This window comes from Dendrobates tinctorius, unplaced genomic scaffold, assembly GCF_039654945.1.
Source record: "Dendrobates tinctorius isolate UK_male_01 unplaced genomic scaffold, ASM3965494v1 ptg000063l, whole genome shotgun sequence".
Taxonomy (NCBI): domain Eukaryota; kingdom Metazoa; phylum Chordata; class Amphibia; order Anura; family Dendrobatidae; genus Dendrobates; species Dendrobates tinctorius.
This window is the reverse complement of record NW_027361731.1, coordinates 5,737,401-5,761,170: the sequence shown is the minus strand read 5'-3', so window position 1 is coordinate 5,761,170 and position 23,770 is coordinate 5,737,401. Positions and strand designations below refer to the sequence as shown.

The 23,770-nt window shown below is 47.9% G+C and overlaps 1 protein-coding gene across 2 annotated transcripts; it reads left to right on the top strand.

Annotated features, from left to right (window-relative positions):
• Nucleotides 1–3,243: 3,243 nt before the first annotated feature.
• On the top strand, nucleotides 3,244–23,718 carry LOC141093985 (uncharacterized). Of its 2 annotated transcripts, none has more exons than XM_073579660.1 (7): nucleotides 3,244–3,611; nucleotides 8,101–8,250; nucleotides 8,380–8,559; nucleotides 8,643–8,766; nucleotides 8,850–8,947; nucleotides 9,127–9,217; nucleotides 22,458–23,718. In XM_073579660.1, the coding sequence occupies exons 2-7, from the start codon at nucleotides 8,173–8,175 to the stop codon at nucleotides 23,483–23,485; spliced, it is 1,599 nt and encodes a 532-aa protein (XP_073435761.1). In that variant the 5' UTR covers nucleotides 3,244–3,611; nucleotides 8,101–8,172; the 3' UTR covers nucleotides 23,486–23,718. The 2 variants fall into 2 exon arrangements, with proteins under 2 accessions (XP_073435761.1, XP_073435760.1); XM_073579659.1 differs by having other exon boundaries at nucleotides 22,455–23,718.
• Nucleotides 23,719–23,770: the final 52 nt, after the last annotated feature.

Here is a 23,770-nt window from a genome sequence, read left to right as displayed (position 1 = left end):
TCACCTTGGTTCAATTTTTTTTTTTTACTGTCTAGACCAAATTTCAGTCATGTTTATGTAAAAAACGCATGCGCATAAAAACGCAAGACCATGCGCAAGTATTGTGCTCCCATAGGCTCCAATGTGGTGTTTTTGCGCATTCCGTGCGCATTCCGTGCGCATGCGTTGTTTTAACGAGACAGGGCGGAACCAAAAATGCAACATGTTGCGTCTGACGCGCCTGGCGCAAAAGACAAAAAAACGCATGCGCACGAAAGCGCAAATATGCGCAAGACCATGCGCACATCATGTAAAATATAGGTGCGCAGTGCGCATGCGCACTGGTGCGCCCGATGCGCTGCGCACAAAAGCGCTAATGTGAAACCAGCCTAAGTGCTGGAGGCTCCATTATTCTCTATGTGGAGTGTGGCTCTGCGGGTGGAGGTCGGTGCTGGAGGCTCCATTATTCTCTATGTGGAGTGTGGCTCTGCGGGTGGAGGTCGGTGCTGGAGGCTCCATTATTCTCTATGTGGAGTGCGGCTCTGCGGGTGGAGGTCGGTGCTGGAGGCTCCATTATTCTCTATGTGGAGTGCGGCTCTGCGGGTGGAGGTCAGTGCTGGAGGCTCCATTATTCTCTATGTGGAGTGCGGCTCTGCGGGTGGAGGTCGGTGCTGGAGGCTCCATTATTCTCTATGTGGAGTGTGGCTCTGCGGGTGGAGGTGGGTGCTGGAGGCTCCATTATTCTCTATGTGGAGTGCGGCTCTGCGGGTGGAGGTCGGTGCTGGAGGCTCCATTATTCTCTATGAGGAGTGCGGCTCTGCGGGTGGAGGTGGGTGCTGGAGGCTCCATTATTCTCTATGTGGAGTGCGGCTCTGCGGGTGGAGGTCGGTGCTGGAGGCTCCATTATTCTCTATGTGGAGTGTGGCTCTGCGGGTGGAGGTCGGTGCTGGAGGCCCCATTATTCTCTATGTGGAGTGTGGCTCTGCGGGTGGAGGTAGGTGCCGGAGGCTCCATTATTCTCTATGTGGAGTGCGGCTCTGTGGGTGGAGGTCGGTGCTGGAGGCTCCATTATTCTCTATGTGGAGTGCGGCTCTGCAGGTGGAGGTCGGTGCCGGAGGCTCCATTATTGTCTATGTGGAGTGCGGCTCTGCGGGTGGAGGTCGGTGCTGGAGGCTCCATTATTCTCTATGTGGAGTGTGGCTCTGCAGGTGGAGGTCGGTGCTGGAGGCTCCATTATTCTCTATGTGGAGTGCGGCTCTGCGGGTGGAGGTCGGTGCTGGAGGCTCCATTATTCTCTATGTGGAGTGCGGGTGGAGGTCGGTGCCGGAGGCTCCATTATTCTCTATGTGGAGTGCGGCTCTGCGGGTGGAGGTCGGTGCTGGAGGCTCCATTATTCTCTATGTGGAGTGTGGCTCTGCGGGTGGAGGTCGGTGCTGGAGGCTCCATTATTCTCTATGTGGAGTGCGGCTCTGCGGGTGGAGGTCGGTGCCGGAGGCTCCATTATTCTCTATGTGGAGTGCGGCTCTGCGGGTGGAGGTCGGTGCCGGAGGCTCCATTATTCTCTATGTGGAGTGCGGCTCTGCGGGTGGGGGTCGGTGCCGGAGGCTCCATTATTCTCTATGTGGAGTGCGGCTCTGCGGGTGGAGGTCGGTGCTGGAGGCTCCATTATTCTCTATGTGGAGTGAGGCTCTGCGGGTGGAGGTAGGTGCTGGAGGCCCCATTATTCTCTAATGTGGAGTGCGGCTCTGCGGGTGGAGGTCGGTGCCGGAGGCTCCATTATTCTCTATGTGGAGTGCGGCTCTGCGGGTGGAGGTCGGTGCTGGAGGCCCCATTATTCTCTATGTGGAGTGTGGCTCTTTGGGTGGAGGTCGGTGCTGGAGGCTCCATTATTCTCTATGTGGAGTGCGGCTCTGCGGGTGGAGGTCGGTGCTGGAGGCTCCATTATTCTCTATGTGGAGTGCGACTCTTCGGGTGGAGGTCGGTGCTGGAGGCTCCATTATTCTCTATGTGGAGTGCGGCTCTGCGGGTGGAGGTAGGTGCTGGAGACTACTGGGTGCGGGGGACATTTACTCCTTCAGCACTGAGACTCTTTTGGGGTCTCTGTGTGGTGTGAACAGTGACGTAACAGCAGAGGAGTACCTAGGGTTTTGGTTCGGGGGGGGGGTGAAGCTTCTGAGTGGCCCCTAACCAGGTGACCTTGATCACAACTGGGTGACGCACCGTAATAGTGGATGTCGGAGAACCTCTAAGATGACCGCGCTGTTACTGAAAATAATCTCTATATAAAGACCAATATTGATGTTACCGCCATATGGTCAGTGGTAGATACCAGTCCTATGGAGCATATAAGAGGTCACAGCACAGTTACCGATAATGACTTACCGCTGACGTTCTTTCTGATGGAGTCGTTCACTTTTCCCGTCTTTTCCATTTGGCCCAGACTGATATGACAACTTCTTCCAGCCAGGACTCGTCTGCAGAGAATACAGCACAGACACATTTCACATCTCATATTCCAGCCCCGTCACCATCTATTCCCAACCTGCACAACCTCCTCATCCTGCTGACACCCCAATACTGAGCCGCTGCTGCCGTATGTGTCCCTATTACTGCACCTGCTGCGTGACCTCTAAATTCTTTAGCAGCCCTCTAGAATATAGTAATGCTGGGTGCCAGTGCCCTAGAAATCAGTGCCCATATTTTGCCCCCTAGAAAGTAATAGTGCCCTCTGTGTGCCCTTTGATAGTCACAGTAACCTGATCTCCCCTATAACAGTAAGTGCTCACTTTACATTTTATAATGTCCCGAGTCTTCCCCCGTACAGCTCCACTACACACAGTATAATGCCCCCTCACTGTATATATGCTGAACCCTTAGTATCCCCAAACTGATAGCTCCAACACTGTAATCTCCACACTGTTTAATGGCCCCCTAGATAGCCTCCATAAAGAGTAATACACCAGACAATCCTCAGTATAGTGCTGAATATAGTATAATGCTTTCCCCATAGGTCTCCAGTATAATGCACTCCAAATAGGCAGACTCTATAGTATAATGTACCCCATAGATAAGGAGACCATATAAAACTAATGTCTCGCGCTGAGTCACGCTGGATTTTTATGCTTGATACTCTCATTCCTAAAGGACTCAATAGTGAAATTGAACTATTTGGCTTCCAGTGATGACAGACATTTTTAATTGATTTATTTACTTCTATTGAGTGTGTGCATATATACTACAGAGATTGCAAGCAGGACCCCATCCCTGAGGAAGGAGACATGAGTCTCTGAAACATGTAGGATAGCTTTTTGGTCCTCATTGCAATCTCTAGGCTGCAGCCTAGTGCATCACGTGTCTCTGACTTCACACAGGTCCTGTGCTGATGAGCATAGTGTGAATTTCAGGCACCTAGTTCAGTGTGTTTTCCCACCCTCCTGCCATTAGAGGGACTGCTGCCACCGGCCGGGGCAGCATCGCTAACAGGATTACTGCAGTTCTTAAGCAAGAAGCATTTAATCAGCAACCCACCGGAGGAGTGTTATTACTTACAGAAGGACTTTTGGGATCTCCAAACCTGTGAGACTGAGCCCGCCCTCCCCCTCTGTGGCTGTTAACCCCTACTGCTTTGCAAGGTAATCTTGGCTTCTTGCACTACAATTGGCATTAAGCATCCAAAGGGATATATATGACTTTTTTAGTGTTGCTTATTGTTGTTCTCTGTCCAAACCTGGTTCTTTTATTGTGCTCTGGACTTTGAGGTTTTTTTTTTTCTCTTCAAATCCATTTGAGTAAGACAATAGATACCAGTGACTCTAAGCGCAGTAGTAATTCATTTATCTATACAGACTTTCCCTTTGACATCTATGGTGACTGGTGTCTTTCTACTTTTGCTGCTGGAGTCCCTATATATACTTGAGCACCACTGAGGTTTTTATATTATAATGTACCCCATAGGCAGACTCTATAGTGTACTGCAGCCCTTAATAAAATGCACCCCCATAGACAGACTCTATAGTATAATGCAGCCCCTAATATAATGCACCTCCCATAGGCAGCCTCTATAGTATAATGCAGCCCTTAAAGGGAACCTGTCACCAGTTTTGGCCTATATAAGCTATGGCTATCACCTTTTGGAGCTGATATACAGCATTCTATAATGCTGTATATCGGCCCCCAACCCGCCCTGTAAGAGAAGAAAAAGACCTTTTATTATACTCACTTGCGGGGTGATCTGGTCCCAGGGATGTCACAGATCAAAGATCCCCAGCACCTGCACACTGCAGTACTTTGCTCTACCCTCAACGGGGCAGATAACTACACCTGCACAGGAACATGATGCCGGGGAGCCTGTGTGGATGACGCAGTGAAGCATCATCCACACGAAGCAAGCAGGAGGACGGCGATCATCGGAAGATGGGAGGGGTTGGACCAAGAAGAGCGACACCCCTCCAACTGGACCGCCCCGCAGATGAGTATAATAAGTTATTTTTCTCCTCTTACAGGCCAGTTTGGGGGCAGATATACAGCTTTACAGAATGCTGTATATCAGCCCTGAAAGGTGATTGCTGTATCTCTTATCGGCCAAACCTGGTGACAGGTTCCCTTTAATATAATGCACCCTCATAGACAGACTCTATAGTATATTGCAGCCCGTAATATAATGCACCCCTAAAGGGAGGCCCTGCCGCCATCACTGAATGGCCTCCCATCCCCCACACACCAACTTAATCACTGCTCCAGGCCATACTGTGAGTTCTGTCTGCTGCTGACTCCATGCTCTCTGCATGCTTCCTGGCTGTATGCATAGGGGGTGGAGCCAGAACTCTTTGGTTGTTATGGAATCAGGGTGCACCTGCCTAATGTGTTCCTGGACAATTGCCAAGAGGCCTCTAGTATTTAGGGCAGCTCCACCTGGTGGCAGCTGCCTGGGCAACACCTTTACTCAGTTGGAATCTTGCTGCTTAGTTGCCAGGTCCTGTTCTCGGTTTCCCCTTTTCTGGAGGCTTGTTTCCTAGTCCTGTATCTGTGCATGTCTGCTCTGCCCTCCAGGAGGCAGAATATCCTGGTCTGTGTCCCTGTTCCTAGCCTTGCCTTGTGTCCGTCCGCCCCCCAGGAGGCAGAATATCCTGGTCCCTGTGCTATTGTTTCTAGCCTTGTCTCATACTTGTCCTCTCTGCCCTCCAGGAGGCAGAATATCCTGGTCCCTGTGCTTTTTTTCCTTGCCTTGTCTTGCACCTGTCTGCCTGCCCTCCAGGAGGCAGAATATCCGGGTCTGTGTCTTTGATCCTGTACCTTGTCTTGTACCGTTACCTTGTCTGAACGCAGTCCTACCTCTGTCTGTCAGTCTCCTTGTCTGTGGCTCCTTTCCCTGCTGTGTCTATCCTTGTGTCCTCTTCGTCTGCCTGTGCTCCGCACTCCTGCGGCTTTGCATGCTCTGCGCTATTGTGACTCTGCCTGTTCTCCGCACTATTGTGACTGTGCCTGTACTCCGTACCCTTACGGTTCTGCTTTGTTCTGCTTCTGATGCTGCTCAACCTCTTGCTACCAACTGCAGCTCCTTTCCACAGCCTTGTGTTTTTCTCCAGTGTGAACAGCTCCAAACCTGTTCCTGCATACACCACTCCTTCCTGCCAGTATCCGTATCTCCTGTGTGAACAGGTCTCTACCTTTTTCATACACCACGCCCACCTGCCAGTGTCTCAGCCGTGCCCACCTGCCAGTGTCTCAGCCGTGCCCACCTGCCTGAGTACCAGTCGTGCCTGCCGTGATCACCTGCCTGTCTGCCAGTCGCACCTGTCCTAGCGTCCTGTTCCACAGTGGGATCAGCAGCCACAGCCAGACATCACCCTGGAGTGGCACCTGGAAGCTACCTACCGCACAAGCCTGACCTCACCATCAGAGGCTCCAGTGAAGACCAAGGTAGCTGTCCTAGTCATGCCCCTTCCAGGGAAGTGTGGTTTGTGGAACAGTGGGGCCACAACACCCTCGCTCTCACCAATCTGCCAAGGTGTGAGAGTGACAGGCAGCCTCTATAGCATCTTGCAGAGCCCCTAATATAATGCACCCCCATAGGCAGTTTCTATAGCACAATGCAGCCCTTAAGAAATTGCACATCATAGGCAGCCTCTATAGTATATTGCAGCCCCTAATATAATGTACTCCCATAGGTAGACTCTATAGTATAATGCAGCCCTTAATATAATGCACGCCATGGGCAGCCTCTATAGTTTAATGCATCCCCGTAGGTAGACTCTATAGTATAATGCAGCCCTTAATATAACGCACCCCATAGGCAGCCTGTATAGTAAAATGCACCCCCATAGGCACCCTCTATAGCATAATGCAGCCTTTAATATAATGCACCCCCATTGGCAGCCTCTATAGTATAATGCAGCCCCATAGGCAATCTCTATAGCATAATTCAGCCTCATGAAAAAATAAATCCAATGCTCACCGTTCTTCCTGGTTCCTCCACTGCTCTGAGTGCCCGCACATGTCTGGACAGTGGGCGCAAGGTAATGACGTCATTGCGACCCCCTGTCAGTGTTGGCATCGGTGATGTCAGACGCTGAGAGGGGGATGATGGAAGAGGGAGCGATACCAGAGAGAAGTGAAGTACCAAGGGGAATACCAAACACAGAGTCTGAGGAGCGCCAAAAGGTTAGGACCGGTCAGAAGCAGAAATACCAGAAGCAAGAGACAGGATCAGGTCTTAGCCAAAGCAGAGTCAAGTACTGGGAAATCTAAACACTAAGGGAAACACTGAGTCTGGGCGGGAAGAGAGGAAGGAACAGACACGGGCAAAGTCAGCTAAACACAGCAGGACAAATCAGGGTATCACCAGAGTCCGCTACTCATGCCGTAGGCAGAAAATATAACTGACACTGCCTGCAGGATGCAGCACAGAGAAATAGCAGAGCTGACACCAGAACGAGACAGAGAAAAGTTAACCCCTGACATGACCAGACCGGGAGAGGGGAAGACAGGACTCAGAACCCGGTCTGGATCATGACAAATGTATTACTCTCATAGTACGGAGCCCCTTTCTTGCCCCCACACACCGTATAATGTTCCCACAGTACCACCATCCTCAATTTTATTTTTGTAATCAAGATAACAGAATGGAGAAAGTCAGCACTCACCCCTTTTAGAAGATACTTCAGTCCTTCTACTGGTCCATATTCTTAGACCAGTGGAACGCGGACCAGTAGAAGCGCAAAGTAAGTCAAAAACATTTGTCCGTCATATCTTTATCTTTTGGGAATCACTGCACCTGCCGCCACGCTGCTAGCACTGTTTCACTTTTTGTCATTGTTCTGAATCAAATAAATTAAAAAGGACTGAAGTATCTTCCAAAAGGGGTGAGTGCTGATTTTCTTCATTCCATTGTCTTGATTATAAATAGTCACCCTGAAGATTTAATATAGTGGAGGTTGTAACATTGGTTCAATGTGTTCATATACTGGGTAAAAACTTTCTATTTGGTGCCTCAACACTTCACTATAATTATTTTAGGAATATTTTCACACTTTTTTTGTGTTTTTCATGTAATATATGGAAGATTACATGGAGACATTGGCAGCAAATAACTTCTGTCTTGATGTTCTTACAAAAAATCTTTTATAAAAACCTCAAACTTCTGTGTGTGAATCAGACCTGAGATATAATGTGATAGAAGATTACAGTGCGGGGAAGACGGGAAACCTTCATATAGACGGCCGGTGGGGATGGAGTCAGTGACCGACTCTGGCCAAATATGTTTCTAGAGCCATAGTAGAAGATGAAGATGTCGTCCTCATCATGAAGTAGTTATTTCTCCTGTCACGTGTAATGAATATCTCCTGCAGTATTGCTAATGCCGATTCCAGTGTCGGTAAATGAGACGAGAATTAGCGTTATGGAAGATGAGTCTATGAGAAACGTATTCAGCTGCCGACTCCGAGGGAGAAACTGCTTGTTGTCTGTGGCCTAAATATATAGGTTTTATTAGTAGATGTAAAGAAGGAAACTAAATACTGTAAAATAATAAATCTCCTCATATGTTTCCCTTATTATCTCCAGTAATTGTATTATTACACAGGATTTTATGATGTTACATCGGCTCATCTTCTTCTCATTCAGGTCTCTACAATATCGGATCCTCTCAGTGAAGATCTTCTACATAAGAGAATTTTCCTGATTTACACATCAAGGATGGATATGGACAGACACAAGATGGCGGAGAGGATATTACACCTCACCCTAGAGATCCTCTTCCGGCTTACTGGAGAGGTGAGAGATTCTGATGACGTCACATTACATCATTCTTATCTATGGGAATAACAGATGGACAGAATGGGAGAGGTGAGGACTCTGGAAATGTCTGTAGTGAGATTTATTAATGTGTCTCTCCATAACCAGGATTTCACAGTAGTGAAGAAGACCTCTAGTGAGCGCTGTCAGGACCCTGTGTCTGAGGGATGGGGAAGACCCCTGAGCCCAATCACGGGGCCTCCACCTCACCCCCTGATACATGAGGACATCAATCACCAGAAGATCCTAGACCTCACCTACAAGATGATTGAGCTGCTGACTGGAGAGGTGACACTGCTGGGAATGCTGGGACATTATACAGTAACGCTATGAAGGGATTGGGGGGATGACGGTATCATTGTATGTGTCAGGTTCCTATAAGGTGTCAGGATGTCGCTGTCTATTTCTCCATGGAGGAGTGGGAGTATTTAGAAGGACACAGAGATCTGTACAAGAACGTCATAATGGAGGTTCCCCAGCCCCTCACATCACCAGGTAATAGACAGGACTAAATACACACGGCCTATAATTATCTGTATGTAGAGAATGAATTCAGTCCCTGTATGTGTTTCCTCCAGATCTATCCAGTAAGAGGACAACACCAGAGGGATGTCCCCGTCCTCTTCTTCCACAGGACTGTGAACAAGAAGATCCCAATGTTCCTCAGGATCATCAGGTAGATGGAGAGAAGGTGTCATGAGATCTCCCCTATGATGTGTAGACGGCTGTGAAGGTCTTGTGCTCAGTTTTGTTTTATCCACCAGTATTATATGTTTTGTACCTGTGTAATGAGAGCGATGGAGATGGCAGGATTAGAGCTGATCATAGATGTGACTTTTACAATATTTGTTTCAGGGTGAAGATCTGACCCATATTAATGCTACAGAGACATATGTGAGGGGTGATGAGCGGTGTAAAGAGGAGATTCCTACATATGACTACCCAGGTGAGTGGTAACCACTAAATGCAGAGAAGTCACAGATTCTTCTCAGTCACCGGCTGTGGCTGCTTTATCATTGGTGTAGTCCAGCCGTATTACCATGATCACCATTTTGCCTCTAGACCACAACATTCTCCTCACCCAAAACTGTTCAAATGCCTTTGGGCATTGAAAGCCCTTTTCTATAGAACTTATGACCTGGAGGATCCATCTACCCCCTGGGATTAGAAGATGCTGATCGTTACCTGCCCATGACTGTAAACTACAAAGCCAAATGACAGCGTACATAGAATGTTCTGATAAGTTAGAAAATCACTTGAAGAAAAGTATTATGATGGGTCTGTATCAGAAATCGGAGGGTAATGATGCTGTTGGCTTCCTAGATCCCCGATATCTTATTGGATGAATCTACCTTCTCTCCCTTCTGTGCTGCTGAATGTGCTCATATGGTCCCTACAAGACCAGGTCCAGTCTTTCTGGCCAAAAGTTGCTTTTATGATTGACAACACTAGATATGCAGTGCGTGTCAAGTGTGAATTTCTGTACAATAGCAACAGTTTCCCTTTATCCTGACTTTCAGAGCCGTACTGGGATAAAAAGCAGCCCTGCCACACAAACCCCACCAGCCCACATACTATAACACTCCCCCCACACCCGATCAGTGGATTTTGTTATACTTTGTCGTGCCCTTCAACAATCATCTTAAAGGAGTTATTTGAAGTGTCATGTGTGAATGCCACCTCAGTGCGCATGATCAACCTCCTCTTTAGATCGCCGGTTCTCGGGATCATGGAGGTCCCAGTGGTCGTTCCCCAGCGACTACATAGGTCTCGGGATAGGGGATTACTTTGCATAATCCATTTAAATGGGTTTTCCAATATATACACTGTATTTTTCGGACTATTAGATGGACCTAGGTTTTAGAGGAGGAAATTGGGGGGAAAAAAAGACTGAAGCAAAAGCGTGGTCAATTCTGTACTTAATATCCTGGTAAATATGGTCCTCTCATCTCCATCACGAAACACATGGCCCCTCATCCCTATCCTGGTATGCATGCCTCCTCATCCCCATCATGGTATGCATGCCACCTCATCCCTGGCCTGGTATGCATGGCCTCCTCATCCCTATACTGGCAGGAACAATCGCCCTCATACCTATACTGATATGCAGGGTCCCCATCTCGTCCTAGAATGCATGGCTCCATCCGTATCCTGGTATGCAGGGCCCCATCTCGTCTTAGTATGCATGGCTCCTCATCCCTATCCTGGTTGGAATGGTCCACCTCATCCTTATCCTGGCAGGAATGATCACCCTCATCCATATAATGGTATGCATGGCCCCATCCCTGTCCTGGTCTGCAGGGCTCCATCCTTTACCTGTCATGTCTGGCCCCCATCCCAGTCCTTGTATGTATGGCCCCATCCTTATCATGATATGAATAATCCCATCCTTTCCTCATCCTGGTATGCATAGCCCCATCAGAAAAGATTAAAAAAAAACCCAAACATTGCCCAACGCTCCCTTGCAGCATCTTGATCCGACGACAGCAGCTGCTTTATACTTGTAAGCAGCGCTTGGCAGGGACGTTATGTGCTGCTTTCAAGGCGAAGGGCAGCTGCCAGAATACTCAGTGCTCTCTGCATACCAGGACTGTTCATCGCAGAGAGCAGTGAGTATTCATTGCTCTTCAGTAACGTGCCTCTGTGACCCACTGCTCTGCCGATGCCGCTCCCCCACCTCCCCACCAGAACCAGTACATCTGGACTATAAGATGCACCACCCATTTTCCTCCACATTTTGGAAGGAAAAAAGTGCGTCTAATATAGTCCAAAAAATGCAGGTATTTCTTATTTTACCATAGTATTCCTGAAAATAATAAACCAATATTAACCCTCCCAAAGACCAATGTCGCCTCTCCAACAACAGGACAGGAGTGGTACTGTGCAGTGTATATACACTCACTGGCCACTTTATTAGGTACACCATGCTAGTAAGGGGTTGGACCCCCTTTTGCCTTCAGAACTGCCTCAGTTCTTCGTGGCAGAGATTCAACAAGGTGCTGGAAGCATTCCTCAGAGATTTTGGACCATATTGACATGATGGCATCACACAGTTGGCGCAGATTTGTCGGCTGCACATCCCTGATGCGAATCTCCCGTTCCACCTCATCCCAAAGATGCTCTATTGGATTGAGATCTGGTGACTGAGGAGGCCATTTGAGTACAGTGAACTCATTGTCATGTTCAAGAAACCAATCTGAGATGATTCGAGCTTTATGACATGGCGCATTATCCTGCTGAAAGTAGCCATCAGATGTTGGGTACATTGTGGTCATAAAGGGATGGACATGGTCAGCAAAAATACTCAGGTAGGCTGTGGCGTTGCAACGATGCTCAATTGGTACCAAGGGGCCCAAAGAGTGCCCAGAAAAAATTCCCCACACCATGACACCACCACCACCAGCCTGAACCGTTGATACAAGGCAGGATGGATCCATGCTTTCATGTTGTTTACGCCAAATTCTGACCCTACCATCCGAATGTCGCAGCAGAAATCGAGACTCATCAGACCAGGCAACGTTTTTCCAATCTTCTACTGTCCAATTTCGATGAGCTTGTGCAAATTGTAGCCTCAGTTTCCTGTTCTTAGCTGAGAGGAGTGGTACCCAGTGTGGTCTTCTGCTGCTGTAGCCCATCTGCCTCAAAGTTCGACGCACTGTGCGTTCAGAGATGCTCTTCTGCCTACCTTGGTTGTAACGGGTGGCAATTTGAGTCACTGTTGCCTTTCTATCAGCTCAAACTAGTCTGCCCATTCTCCTCTGACCTCTGGCATCAACAAGGCATTTCCGGCCACAGAACTGCCGCTCACTGGATTTTTTTTCTTTTTCGGACCATTCTCTGTAAACCCTAGAGATGGTTGTGCGTGAAAATCCCAGTAGATCAGCAGTTTCTGAAATTCTCAGACCAGCCCTTCTGGCACCAACAATCATGCCACGTTCAAAGGCACTCAAATCACCTTTCTTCCCCATACTGATGCTCGGTTTGAACTGCAGGAGATTGTCTTGACCATGTCTACATGCCTAAATGCACTGAGTTGCCGCCATGTGATTGGCTGATTAGAAATTAAGTCTTAACACACAGTTGGACAGGTGTACCTAATAAAGTGGCCAGTGAGTGTATACAGGACAGGAAAAGTAGTGCTGAGCAGTGTATATATACTCAACAGGAGGAGTGGTACTATGCGTTGTGTATACAGGATAGTAAAAGTGGTACTGAGCAGCAGGACTGCCACTAGGAATTTCGGTGCCCCATACTGGCAAAATTTTCGGGCCCCCCTGAGACTACGCCCAGGCTCCACCCTAGCTCCACCTCCACCCTTCAAACCTTCCACAGTACCACCGCTCAATCTTGGAAAAACTCAACTTCACCACATCCTCATCAATCAGATATTAACAATTCCCATCAAACACCAGATCACATACATAGCCAGCAGCTTTTGTTCTGGCCAAAAGAATTTTTAAGCCGCCACCACGACACGGTAGACTTTTTTGGCTGACCCTACTCTACTCTATCCTATTAAATAGAAATATATTTTTATGTATTTTTCTTTAAGGAAATGAGTCACATACATTTTTTTTAAATGACCATTAATAAAACATACAAGGGACAAATACCGTCACACCATGACCAGACCACATATTGCCACCACCACATAGTGACTGAATACTACAATACTGAACATTAATTAAAAAAAAAAACAATCCCAAGTGACATTATAGACAGGAACTCTGTACATAGTATACAGTATCAGTATACAGGTAATACAGTGATCACCGGTGACATTATACACAGGAGCTCTGTATATAGTGTATAGTGTCAGTGTACAGGTAACACATTGACTCACCAGTGATGTCTCTAGCTGAAGTCCTTTTATCTTTGCTTTTCTTTTTCATGCAGCGCAGACCACCATCAATTCTTCCAGCCAGGACTCATCTCTGCATAAAATAACAGTTACCTACTGCACGGCTTCCAGTGCACATTCCCCTCTTTTTTCCTTTCTTCTACACTACACATCTGAATACAGATATGCATCCACCATTAATATATAATTGGTTATTGGGTCGCCCTCCCAGGGCTGTGGGGTACTCGGTACCGGGCTGGTCTCTCAGAGGGTAATGTCACAGCAGCGGTGACCCGGTCCGTGGCCCTGGGCGCCCCTGTGCAAGGGGATTGAGTGGTGGAATAAAGTTTATGAGTGAATGATTCGTGATGCCGCCTGTGGTGTTCGGCAATGAAGATGTTAAGCCGACGCTCCAGACAGATCCTCTGGGACAGATGTTGGGGTGCAGCAATGATGTTGTAGCCCTCCACAGGCAGGGCCGTAGTCCCAGGGCAGTGAGGATAGGTGTTTAGGAAGAGGGTGCAGTGTCTGGCACAGAGATGTAGCAGTGCTGAAGATGTTGCAGGAAGGAGGCAAGGACACAACAGGGTGCAGTTTCTTTACCTGTACTTTGCTTGGTAAATGCAGTCCAGGGTCCAGATTACACATGGTACAGGAGCTGGTTAGCCTGGAAGCAACTCAGGAATATCTCTATGCAGATAGGTTGTGTAGTCTCCTTCCTAGCGCTTACTTGAGGTACATGCAGTAATATGCTACACTGAAGTTCCTCCTTCTTGTTCCTTCTCAGAACTACCTCGTATGGCAGACAGCTGTAGCCTTCTATCTCTTCTCTTGGCTCACCTGTCGCTGTTGTGCCTCCAAGTCTTAGGTGGGAATAGAGCATTTACAGCTTCCTATTCCTCTGGTTTCTGTTGCAGGAACGTCAGTATCCATACAACCTTGGAGACCAGGCTCCAGATCATGCACTCAGCTGGGAACGAGCTCTCAACTCCGCTCTGTCTCCCAGCTTCTCTCTCCACGTCTGCACACTTTGGCCTCCTCACACTAACTGACAAATTTCCCCTTCCTGGCCCCCAGAGAGCAGCTCTTCCCCTACTTTTGGTTCAGAGCTCCCTCTGTTGGCCTGGAGTGGGAACTGTGTTGCATGTTATGGTTAACTGCCAGAGAGACCCTTCATTGCTTCCAAGCCTAACATTACCCTCCCTAGGAGGAAGGTAATGCTACTGTGGCGACCATACTCCTGGGGGCGCCACATTCCCCCCTAAAGCAATTCCGTACTCCTGGACTGATGAAAAACAACATATAAACATATTAACAAATGAACAATTATAAATGTACAAGATTTAGAAAAAATGAAAAATACAAAAACCAAAAGCTCCAAAAATAGTCCTGTGACGATAAGTCCATGCATCAATGTCCATGGTCCATTTCCTGAGCAAATGGTGAACTATGTACAAAAGAAGTTTTTGACCACACCTAGTCATGTGGCCCAATTGTCCATCAAATCAAACTGGAAAATTCAAAAAGGGGATTTCTTACAGAGTCTCTGTAGGCACAAAACTTAAACGTTACATATATACATACAATTTAACATTTACATTAACTGATTTATACACGATATCTGAGAGGTGGAATACCTTGGATTCTACTGACAGACTTACGCAGCACTGGTGTTGTTGGGGGATCTCACTGGTTGCCTGGTGCTAACCACTGGGATAGTATGTACTATACTGACTACAATACTGGTGGTTCTGCGTAGCACAGGGATACTAGATTTCCTAGGACCACTTCTACTCACTGTGGGTAAACTGGGTAGTAGCTGTCTGCAAACTCTTAGACTCACCATGGGCATGACAGATGCACCACTGGCAAGGCGAGGACTCTCTGGCTCCACTGCTGGTGTGGCATCTGCTACCTGAACTTCCTGATTTTCAGAGTTCTCTTGAGTCACTTCTTCTTGTACTACCAGTTGGGGAAAGGTCAAAACTGGCACCAGTATGGCATTATTTGCTCTAGTCCAATTTGCAAGGAATTCTCCAAGTACAGTGCTGACCTTTTCTTCCTCTATGGGTTAGATGTTGTTTTCCTCTTCCATTCTGTCTTTTAACTGGTCAGGGCACAATTTCAGATGATCCCTTGATACTGCTGATGAGGTTTCTCCTCCATCCTTACTGATAAGGCACACTTTGGTGTTGTCGAAGTTTGATGGTAAGACTGTGTAGGGTTCAGTTTCCGATTGGTCATCCAATTTATGCATCCTTCTTTTCCTCTTTAGGACTTGTTCTCCTGGTGACAAGGGAACTGCAGGTGTATGTTGATTGTAGGTCTTTTCTTGTTTTTGTCTCACCTGAGCTAGACTCTTTTCAACACACTCTTGTACTCTTCGATATTGTTGCTGTCTTTCTGTATCCCAGTCAGCATCTGGGGATGTCACCTCAGGTGTAAGGACTCCCATATCCAAATCAATAGGCAGCTTGTCAGGCCTCGCTCTCATTAGGTAGGCTGGAGTGCAGTTGGTGGAATTCACAGGAATGTGATTGTAGAGGTCTACCAGATCTGGCAACTTCTCTGGCCACAGATTCCTCTCTTCCAAAGGCAAGGTCTTCAGTAGATCAATCACCACCTGGTTCATCTTTTCACACATGCCATTGGTCTGTGGATGGTACGGTGTTGTCCTGATCTTTTTGCAACCGTACACGTTACAGAATTCCTGGAATGCTTCTGCCTCAAAGGCTGGACCTTGATTGGTTAGCACACACTCGGGGTATCCGTGTGGTCGACCAAAAGTGCTGTTGGAAGGCTCTGGCTGCTGTCCTGGCTGTTTGATCCTTGACAGGCACAACTACCAAGAATCTTGAGTAGTGGTCAACGATGGTAAGAGCATAAATGTAGCCTGAACGGCTTGGAACCAGCTTCACATGGTCCAGGGCGACCAACTCAAGTAGTTGGTTATTATTGGCTGCAAAGGAGCTCGCTGGCTGTTACGGGCCTTCCTGCGCAGGTTGCATTTTCCACACTCTACATTGTCCACACTCCCGGCACCAATTTTCAATAGCCTTCCTCATACCAGCCCAGTAGAATCTCTCCTGGAGCAAGGCTTCCAAATTCTTCCATCCGAAGTGTCCAGCTCCATTGTGGTATGCTTCCAAGACCATTGATGCCTCCCTTTTTGGGACTACCACCTGCCAGACCAACTCATGAGTGCGGGCATTGATAGTCCTCCGACACAGCTTCCCCTCATAGATGAACAGCCGGCTTCTTTCCATCCACAACCGCTGGGTTTCTTCAGGAGCATCTGGATCTGGGCGTGAGTCAGCTTGTGACAGTAGCTCCTTTACCAGGCGGACTGCGGGGTCGCTATCCTGCGTTTCTGCCCAGTCATGATGAGGCAATGGATTTAGGGTGGCCTCTTTCATGACAGACCATCTGTTTCTCACTCCTTGGGCACGTTGGGCCGCAATTGGCCGGTGGAAGGCAGGTAACTCTATTTCTTCGAGTGCCTCAGGGTCTTCTCCTGCATCTGGCAGATTGGGCATTCTGGACAGCGCATTGGCATTCTTGTGCCCCACTCGGTACTTGATGGTAAATTCATAGACAGCCGGGCCATCCATCGCTGCTCCAGTGCACCTAGTTTTGCAGTTTCCAAGTGAGTCAACGGGTTGTTGTCCGTGAAGATGGTAAACTTGACTGAAGCTAGGTAATGCTTGAATCGTTCAGTCACAGCCCAGACTATGGCGAGGAACTCCAGTTTGAAGGAATTGTAGTTGTCAGGGTTCCTCTCGTTGGGATGAAGATTTCTGCTGGCGTAGGAGATCACTCTTTCCTTGCCATTCTGTACCTGTGACAGTACTGTTCCCAGTCCCATGTTGCTGGCATCAGTATACAGAACAAATGGTTGATCATAATCTGGGTAGGCCAGAACTTCATCTCCTGTGAGAGCCATCTTCAGTCGAGTGAAGGACCTCTCCAATTCCTCATTCCATTCAACTGTAGGACTCTTCTTCTGGGCTTTCTTGGACTGGACCACCAGAAGATTTTGCATAGGAGTGGCTATCTCAGTGAAGCCTTTGATGAACCTTCGGTAGTAGCCTACCAACCCGAGAAATTGACGTACTTCACGGAAGTTGCTGGGCTTCGGCCAGTCTCGGATGACAGTGACCTTATCAGGATCCGGTGCCACACCTTCTGCGCTCACTACATGACCGAGGTACTGTACCTTGGGCTTCAGGAGGTGGCATTTGGAAGGCTTCACCTTCAGGCCAAAGTTGGACAAGGCTTCAAACGCCTACGCCAGGTGCTTCAGATGGTCTTCATAAGTCTTGGAGAAAACAATGACATCATCAAGGTACAACAGGACTGCCTCGAAGTTTTTGTGTCCAAGACAGCACTCCATTAGCCGTTGAAATGTCCCAGGGGCGGTGCAGAGCCGAATGGCATGTAGTTGAACTCACAGAGACCCATTGGTGTAGTAAACGCTGTTTTCTCCTTGTCTGCCTCTGCCACGGGAACCTGCCAATACCCACTAGTGAGATCTAAGGTGGAAAAGTAGTTAGCAGTTTTAAGTGCAGCTAATGACTCCTCAATTCTGGGTAATGGGTAGGCATCCTCATGTGTAATGCTGTTAATTTTTCTGTAATCAACACACATTCTCATGGTACCATCTTTCTTTTTCATAAAGACTATTGGGGCTGCCCAGGGGCTACAACTGTCTCTGATCACCCCAGCCTCCTTCATTTCCCGCAACATACTTTTGGCACATTGATATTGTGTTGGGGATATAGGCCGGTACCTTTCTTTGATGGGTGGACGATCTCCAGTGGGGATATGGTGTTGAACCCCTTTTGCCTTCCCAATGTCTAGAGGGTGTTTACTGAATACCCGCTCATACTTCTTTTGGTATGAAGGGGTGGAGTCAGTTCCCACCTGCAGTTGCTGACACCACTCCTCCAGCTGCTTTACAGAGCCATTGTCCTCCACCTGGTCGGATGAGACCAAGGGCTCTGCTGCCTATATTGCATTGTTACTGACAGTAAGCAGCTTAGCAACTGTGGCATACCGAGGTATTGTGGCCTCCTCCTCCCCACAATTCAAGAGGCGTACAGGTACTCTTCCTTTGCGGACATCAACTACCCCTCTGGCTGTCAGGACAGTGGGCCGGCTATCGGAATACACTGGCTCTACCAATGTTTGGTAATCTTTTCCTCTGAGGCCTATGGCTGCCCGACACCAAATTAACATTTCACATCTGGGGGGTATCGCAATGGGGAAAGGATCACTCACTCTGACACTGCCAATTTCTCCGCCAGACAGTTCTACCTGCTGTCTTTGCATCAGGGCCTTGATCTCCTTCTGCAGGACTCGTTGTTCACTGGAACCAGCAGTCTCAGCCACCTGTTGCAACAAAACAATAACCTCGGCAAGACAATTTTCAATCACATTAGTACCTAGAGTCATCATTGGGTTACATTCTCATCGATCAATGTCACTACAACTATCAGACCTTGAGATTTTAACTCTACTCTCCCCACTTTAATGGTAATCTCTTTACATCCCACTTGCGGTAAAGACTGAACATTACTGTCAACCACTGTGAGTTCATCACTTGGGCCGCGAGTAAGTTCAGAATCAACCCAATACCGCTTGTAAAGTATATAGGGCATAGTTGTCACCTGGGAGCCAGTGTCCAGCAAAGCGTTCATGGGGATAGCGTCAATCACCACTGGGAGGACTGGTCTCCCTCCAACGTACTTGGCTCGCCAGTTCTTTGGGCCTTGTGGTCCTACTCCTGGGGGTTGGCCCTCTGCCCCAGGGGTTGCTCGTTTAAATAACAGAACTTTGCAATGTGGCCTGCCTTGTGACAGTGACGACAGATGGGACGTCCGTCCTGGTCATTGCGATCGTTGTTCCTTCCTCAAAGTGGCGGGATCCTCTTCTTTAGCCACGGGACATCCTCTGGACTGGAGGCGAGCTGGATCATCTTCTTGGAGGATACCTGCAGGGACTGCACGGTTTTAGTAAGTGCAGCCATACCCTTGGTCAACTCCTGGACCTGAAGACGCAGTTCTGCAGATGGATCTTTGTCCAGAGTCTGTGCATCAGCCTCCACAGGGATGGAAGGGAAAGATGTTGCTTCGTGATGGTACGTAATCGCTGGGCGCCTAGGGGGCGCTGGACGGCTGACATTTGGTTCATGCAGCACCCGGATAGCCCTATCTTTGAAATCAGCAAAGTCTAGATCAGGGTTCTGTAGGGCTATGATGCGCAGCTGTGCTCTGTGGGTACTGGATAGGAGTCCCTCAATTAATTGCTCCTTTAACAGTCCGTCCCCATCTTTCATACTGTCTGGGTCAATCTGCTTGACGGCTCGCAGCGCCTCCTGCAGGTTAAGAGCATAGTCCCGTATACTGTCCTGCGCTTTCTGCTTACACCCAAAGAATCTCATCTTGATTTCAGTGGGTGTCAAAGGTGCTTCTTAGCTTAGCCAGGATCTTTTTAACAGTCTCTTTATCAATGTCCTGCCAGGCTTTTACCTCTCTCTGTGCTGCACCTGTTAGCTGCCCAATAAGGATGTTCACCTTCTGGCTTTCAGACAGAGGATACACCTCAAACAAACTGCACACTCTCTCTTTGAAGTCACTCAGGGTATGTGACCCCTGAATACTGCGGTAGCCATGCTGCTCCCGGTATGTAAGGCATAGACAGCGGCATTATGGGGACCGCTGCGGTGGGTGCCATTGGAACTGCAGCCACGTTGGGCCCTGCATCTTGTGGCGCTGAGGGGTTGGCGAGGGCGTCCGCCGCTGCATCAGCGCTGCAGGCCTCAGCTCAGCATTACCGGCTGCAGGCCTCAGCTCCTCACTTCTCTCGCTCTGTCGTCTTCCCGCGGGGTACTTCACTGTTTCACGCTCCTCGGCAGGCTCCGCCCATGAAGGCCCGCCTCTATGGGTTCCCACGCGCGCCAAGCAGCGGGATAATGGCGGCAATGGCGCCAACAGTCTGTAGCACACAAGACAGTCTACCATCTGGCCCTTCCACCACACATGGCTATCTCTGACACCTTCCACGTGTCCCTCCTTAAGCCTGTTCACATGTCCCGGTTCTCCGAGTCATCTGCCAGGACATCAAACCTGTCTTCGGACGAGTTTGAGGTCAATGCCATTATGGGATGCAGGGTGGTGCGTGGTAAAAAGTTTTTATTTGGTGGACTGGAAGGGTCCTGGTCCAGAGGCTCGGACCCGGGAGCCAGTGGAGAACATCCACACTCCGCTTCTCATTGCGGCATTTGAGTGTAGTGAGGGTCAGAGAGGAGGGGGCCTGTTGTGAATTCATTTTCTGGTCTGCCAGTCGTGAGTTCTCTTTCCAGGCTCCCTCTGGTGGTGGCAGGAGGTAGTGAAGCTGATTTAGTTAGCAGAGACCTGATAATGAGGACGATGATTGGACATCTGGAGTCTGACTGGATTTAAGACGGCCAACTCCCTATTCCCATGCTGGGGATTTTTTCTGCCTCTTCAGGTCTTGGTTTCCAGCTCAGTTTCTGTCATCTCAAGCTAAGTTTTCTCTGAGAATGTCCTCATTTGATTTGGTTTTGTCTATTCAGTTTCCGTGTGGTCGGCCAGCCCCGGCTGGGGCTGTGCTGAATTTCCACTCTTATGTTACTGTACTTGCCAGTTTGCTTTTTGGCCCTTATTAGATTGGCCTCATTTTGCTCTATTCTCAGAATATGCCAGAGTGCTGATATAGTGGGTGAAGTCTAGTGACTTCAGGGTTTTTTTTGTTATCAGAAGTGTTGGACATTATTTGCAGGTTTTTTTGGCGTGATTGCAGACAGTATCTTTCCTTTCTAGTTAGTATGGGCCCCATCGTTTGCTCAGCCTATTTTCCTACCTGTGTTTGTGCTTTCATCTTGTTTCACCGTCAATACATGTGTGGGGGCTGTCTATTCCTTTGGGGTCTGCTCTGGGGCAGTTTAGATTTCCCCTTTCTTGCTTATTTAGTTCTCCGGCTGTGACAAGGCATCTAGATTCATCGTAGGAACGCTCCACGGCTGCTGCTGGTTGTGATCAGGGGTTTGCAATCTGCATAGTTACCAACCTCTCTGGTTTTTTGTGACTTAGCTGGTTTTTGTTTACCCCCCTCCTAGGGCCCCTGTTATGAATGGGTCACCGAGGAGGAAATGTTAGGTGTCGGGATTTCTGTAGCTGCACAGCAGAGATCCCGAGCCTTGCATTCGGTAGTCTCCCATTCCTCTCCGGCCGTAGAGGAGTCTTCTCAGCAGACTCGTCGATACAGGCGCTCTGCTCAGACCAGCTTTGTAGGTTTAGTTGCTGATGCCACCTCTGGTCCAGCTATAGCAACGTATGCTGGTCAGCAGCAAGCTACTCCAGGGACTAAGTCCTCCTTTCGGTCCACTGAGCATGCTCTTGGGACGATCTATCACTGGAGATCGGAGGTCACATGCTCAGGTCCTTCTCCAGCTTGGATTGGACCATCAGGAAGGTCCCGGAAGGACGCTGCTATTAAAGAGCCAAACGGCCATGCGCTAGTATAGACTCTTATGCTGATTTGCATGTATGATGATGGATGTACTGTATGTATCTGGTGACTGACTCATTAAGACTCCCCTCCCTTTGATACACATGTTGGTTAGGGGTTCAGAGTGAGAGTCAGCGCCAATGGGTGGCTATGCTCAAGCCACTGTGCTCTCAGTCTACGCACACTAGCGTCCATCTGTGCCTCCCTGCTATGGGCACTGTCGTACCGCACCAGGTAGCTGTGACCGCCGTGCGCACCTCTAGCGCTTTCCTCCCCGTCCTGGGTGGTTAGTGGCGTCCGCCGAAGCGGCACTGTGTGCACTTGGTGTGATTAAATATATTATTACCTTTTGCTGGCACCGCAGCCGCGGCGCCGAGCGCTGATGGTCTAGAGGAGCTCTAGTCCGGTGTCTCAAGGACAGGGCTCTGTGACCCTAATTAGCGCTCACTCAGCTGAGCTATGTGAGCTCAACAGGCTCCGGTGTTTGTTTCAGCGGCTCTGTGGAGTAACAAAGTTTGCCTCTATTCACACTGGGTGAAGTTAACCCACGTGTAAGCAAGTGTTTAGCCACCATCTTGTTCCGCCATTACTCAGCAGCAGGTTCCATCTCTTCACGGTGGACCCCGGGCTGCGAGCGCACCTATCTCCTTTCATATTATTTGATGTGTTCCGCAGTCCCTAACACTGTCATTGTCTTGGTAAATAAAGTTTTTTACATAGCTTCCCATTTTCATGAAGAGTTTAAGTAGAAAAATTCAAAAATATAAAACACAACGATATTTTATTAAAAGATAATTGTTTTTTATCTTAGCAGATGACTGTACCAGGAGATCAGAAGGACAGCTGACATCTCCAATTTTTAAATCTGATGATCTTGAGATCCTACAAAATACAACTGAAGTGACTGCTGTTACTCCAGATATATCATCATCCATTCACAGCAAAGATCAGTCATCTGATCCTATGGAACAGGTCCTATCTTTTGATTCATTACCGACTACTAAGGAAAATCAAAGTCACAAAAGAGGCATTAAAAAACAAACTGCTCCTAAAGCAAATAAGTCATTTTCATGTTCAGAATGTGGTAAATCTTTTATCAATCAATCAGATTGTGTTAAGCACCAGAGAATCCACACAGGGGAGAAGCCTTTTTCATGTTCAGAATGTGGGAAATGTTTTAACCAGAAAATACATCTTGTTACACACCAAATAACTCACACAGGAGAGAAGCCTTTTTCATGTTCAGAATGTGAGAAATGTTTTAACCGGAAAGCACATCTTGTTATTCACCAGATAACTCACACAGGGGAGAAGTCTTTTTCCTGTTCAGAATGTGGGAAATGTTTTAACCGGAAATCAGTGCTTGTTATTCACCAAAGAACTCACACAGGAGAGAAGCCTTTTTCATGTTCAGAATGTGGTAAATCTTTTAGCAATCAATCAGATTGTGTTAAGCATCAGAGAATCCACACAGGGGAGAAGCCTTTTTCATGTTCAGAATGTGGAAAATGTTTTAAGCAGAAAGCACATCTTGTTAGTCACCAGAGAGCTCACACAAGGGAGAAGCCTTTTTCCTGTTCAGAATGTGGGAAATATTTTGCACATATATCAAGTTTTCTTACCCACCAGAGAAATCACACAGGGGAGAAGCTTTTTTCTTGTTCAGACTGTGGGAAATGTTTTAACAAGAAAGGGAATCTTGTTACACACCAAATAACTCACACAGGAGAGAAGCCTTTTTCCTGTTCAGAATGTGGGAAATGTTTCAACCGGAAATCGGTTCTTGTTAGTCATCAGAGCAGTCACACAGGGGAGAAGCCTGTATTTCAAACAGAACCCTAAGACTATCACAGAGCAGGTGCATTTATACGGAGACTTGATTACACACAGGTGCATTATATTTATCATCATTAGTCATTTAGGACAACATTGGATCATTCAGAGATCCACAATGAACTTCTGGAGTTTGCTGCACTGAAAGTAAAGGGGCCGAATAATATTGCACGCCCCACTTTACAGTTTTTGAATTTACACACAAATTTAAAATAACCAATAAATTTCATTCAACTTCACAATTGTGTCCCACTTGTTGTTGATTCTTCACCAAAAATTTACATTTGGTATCTT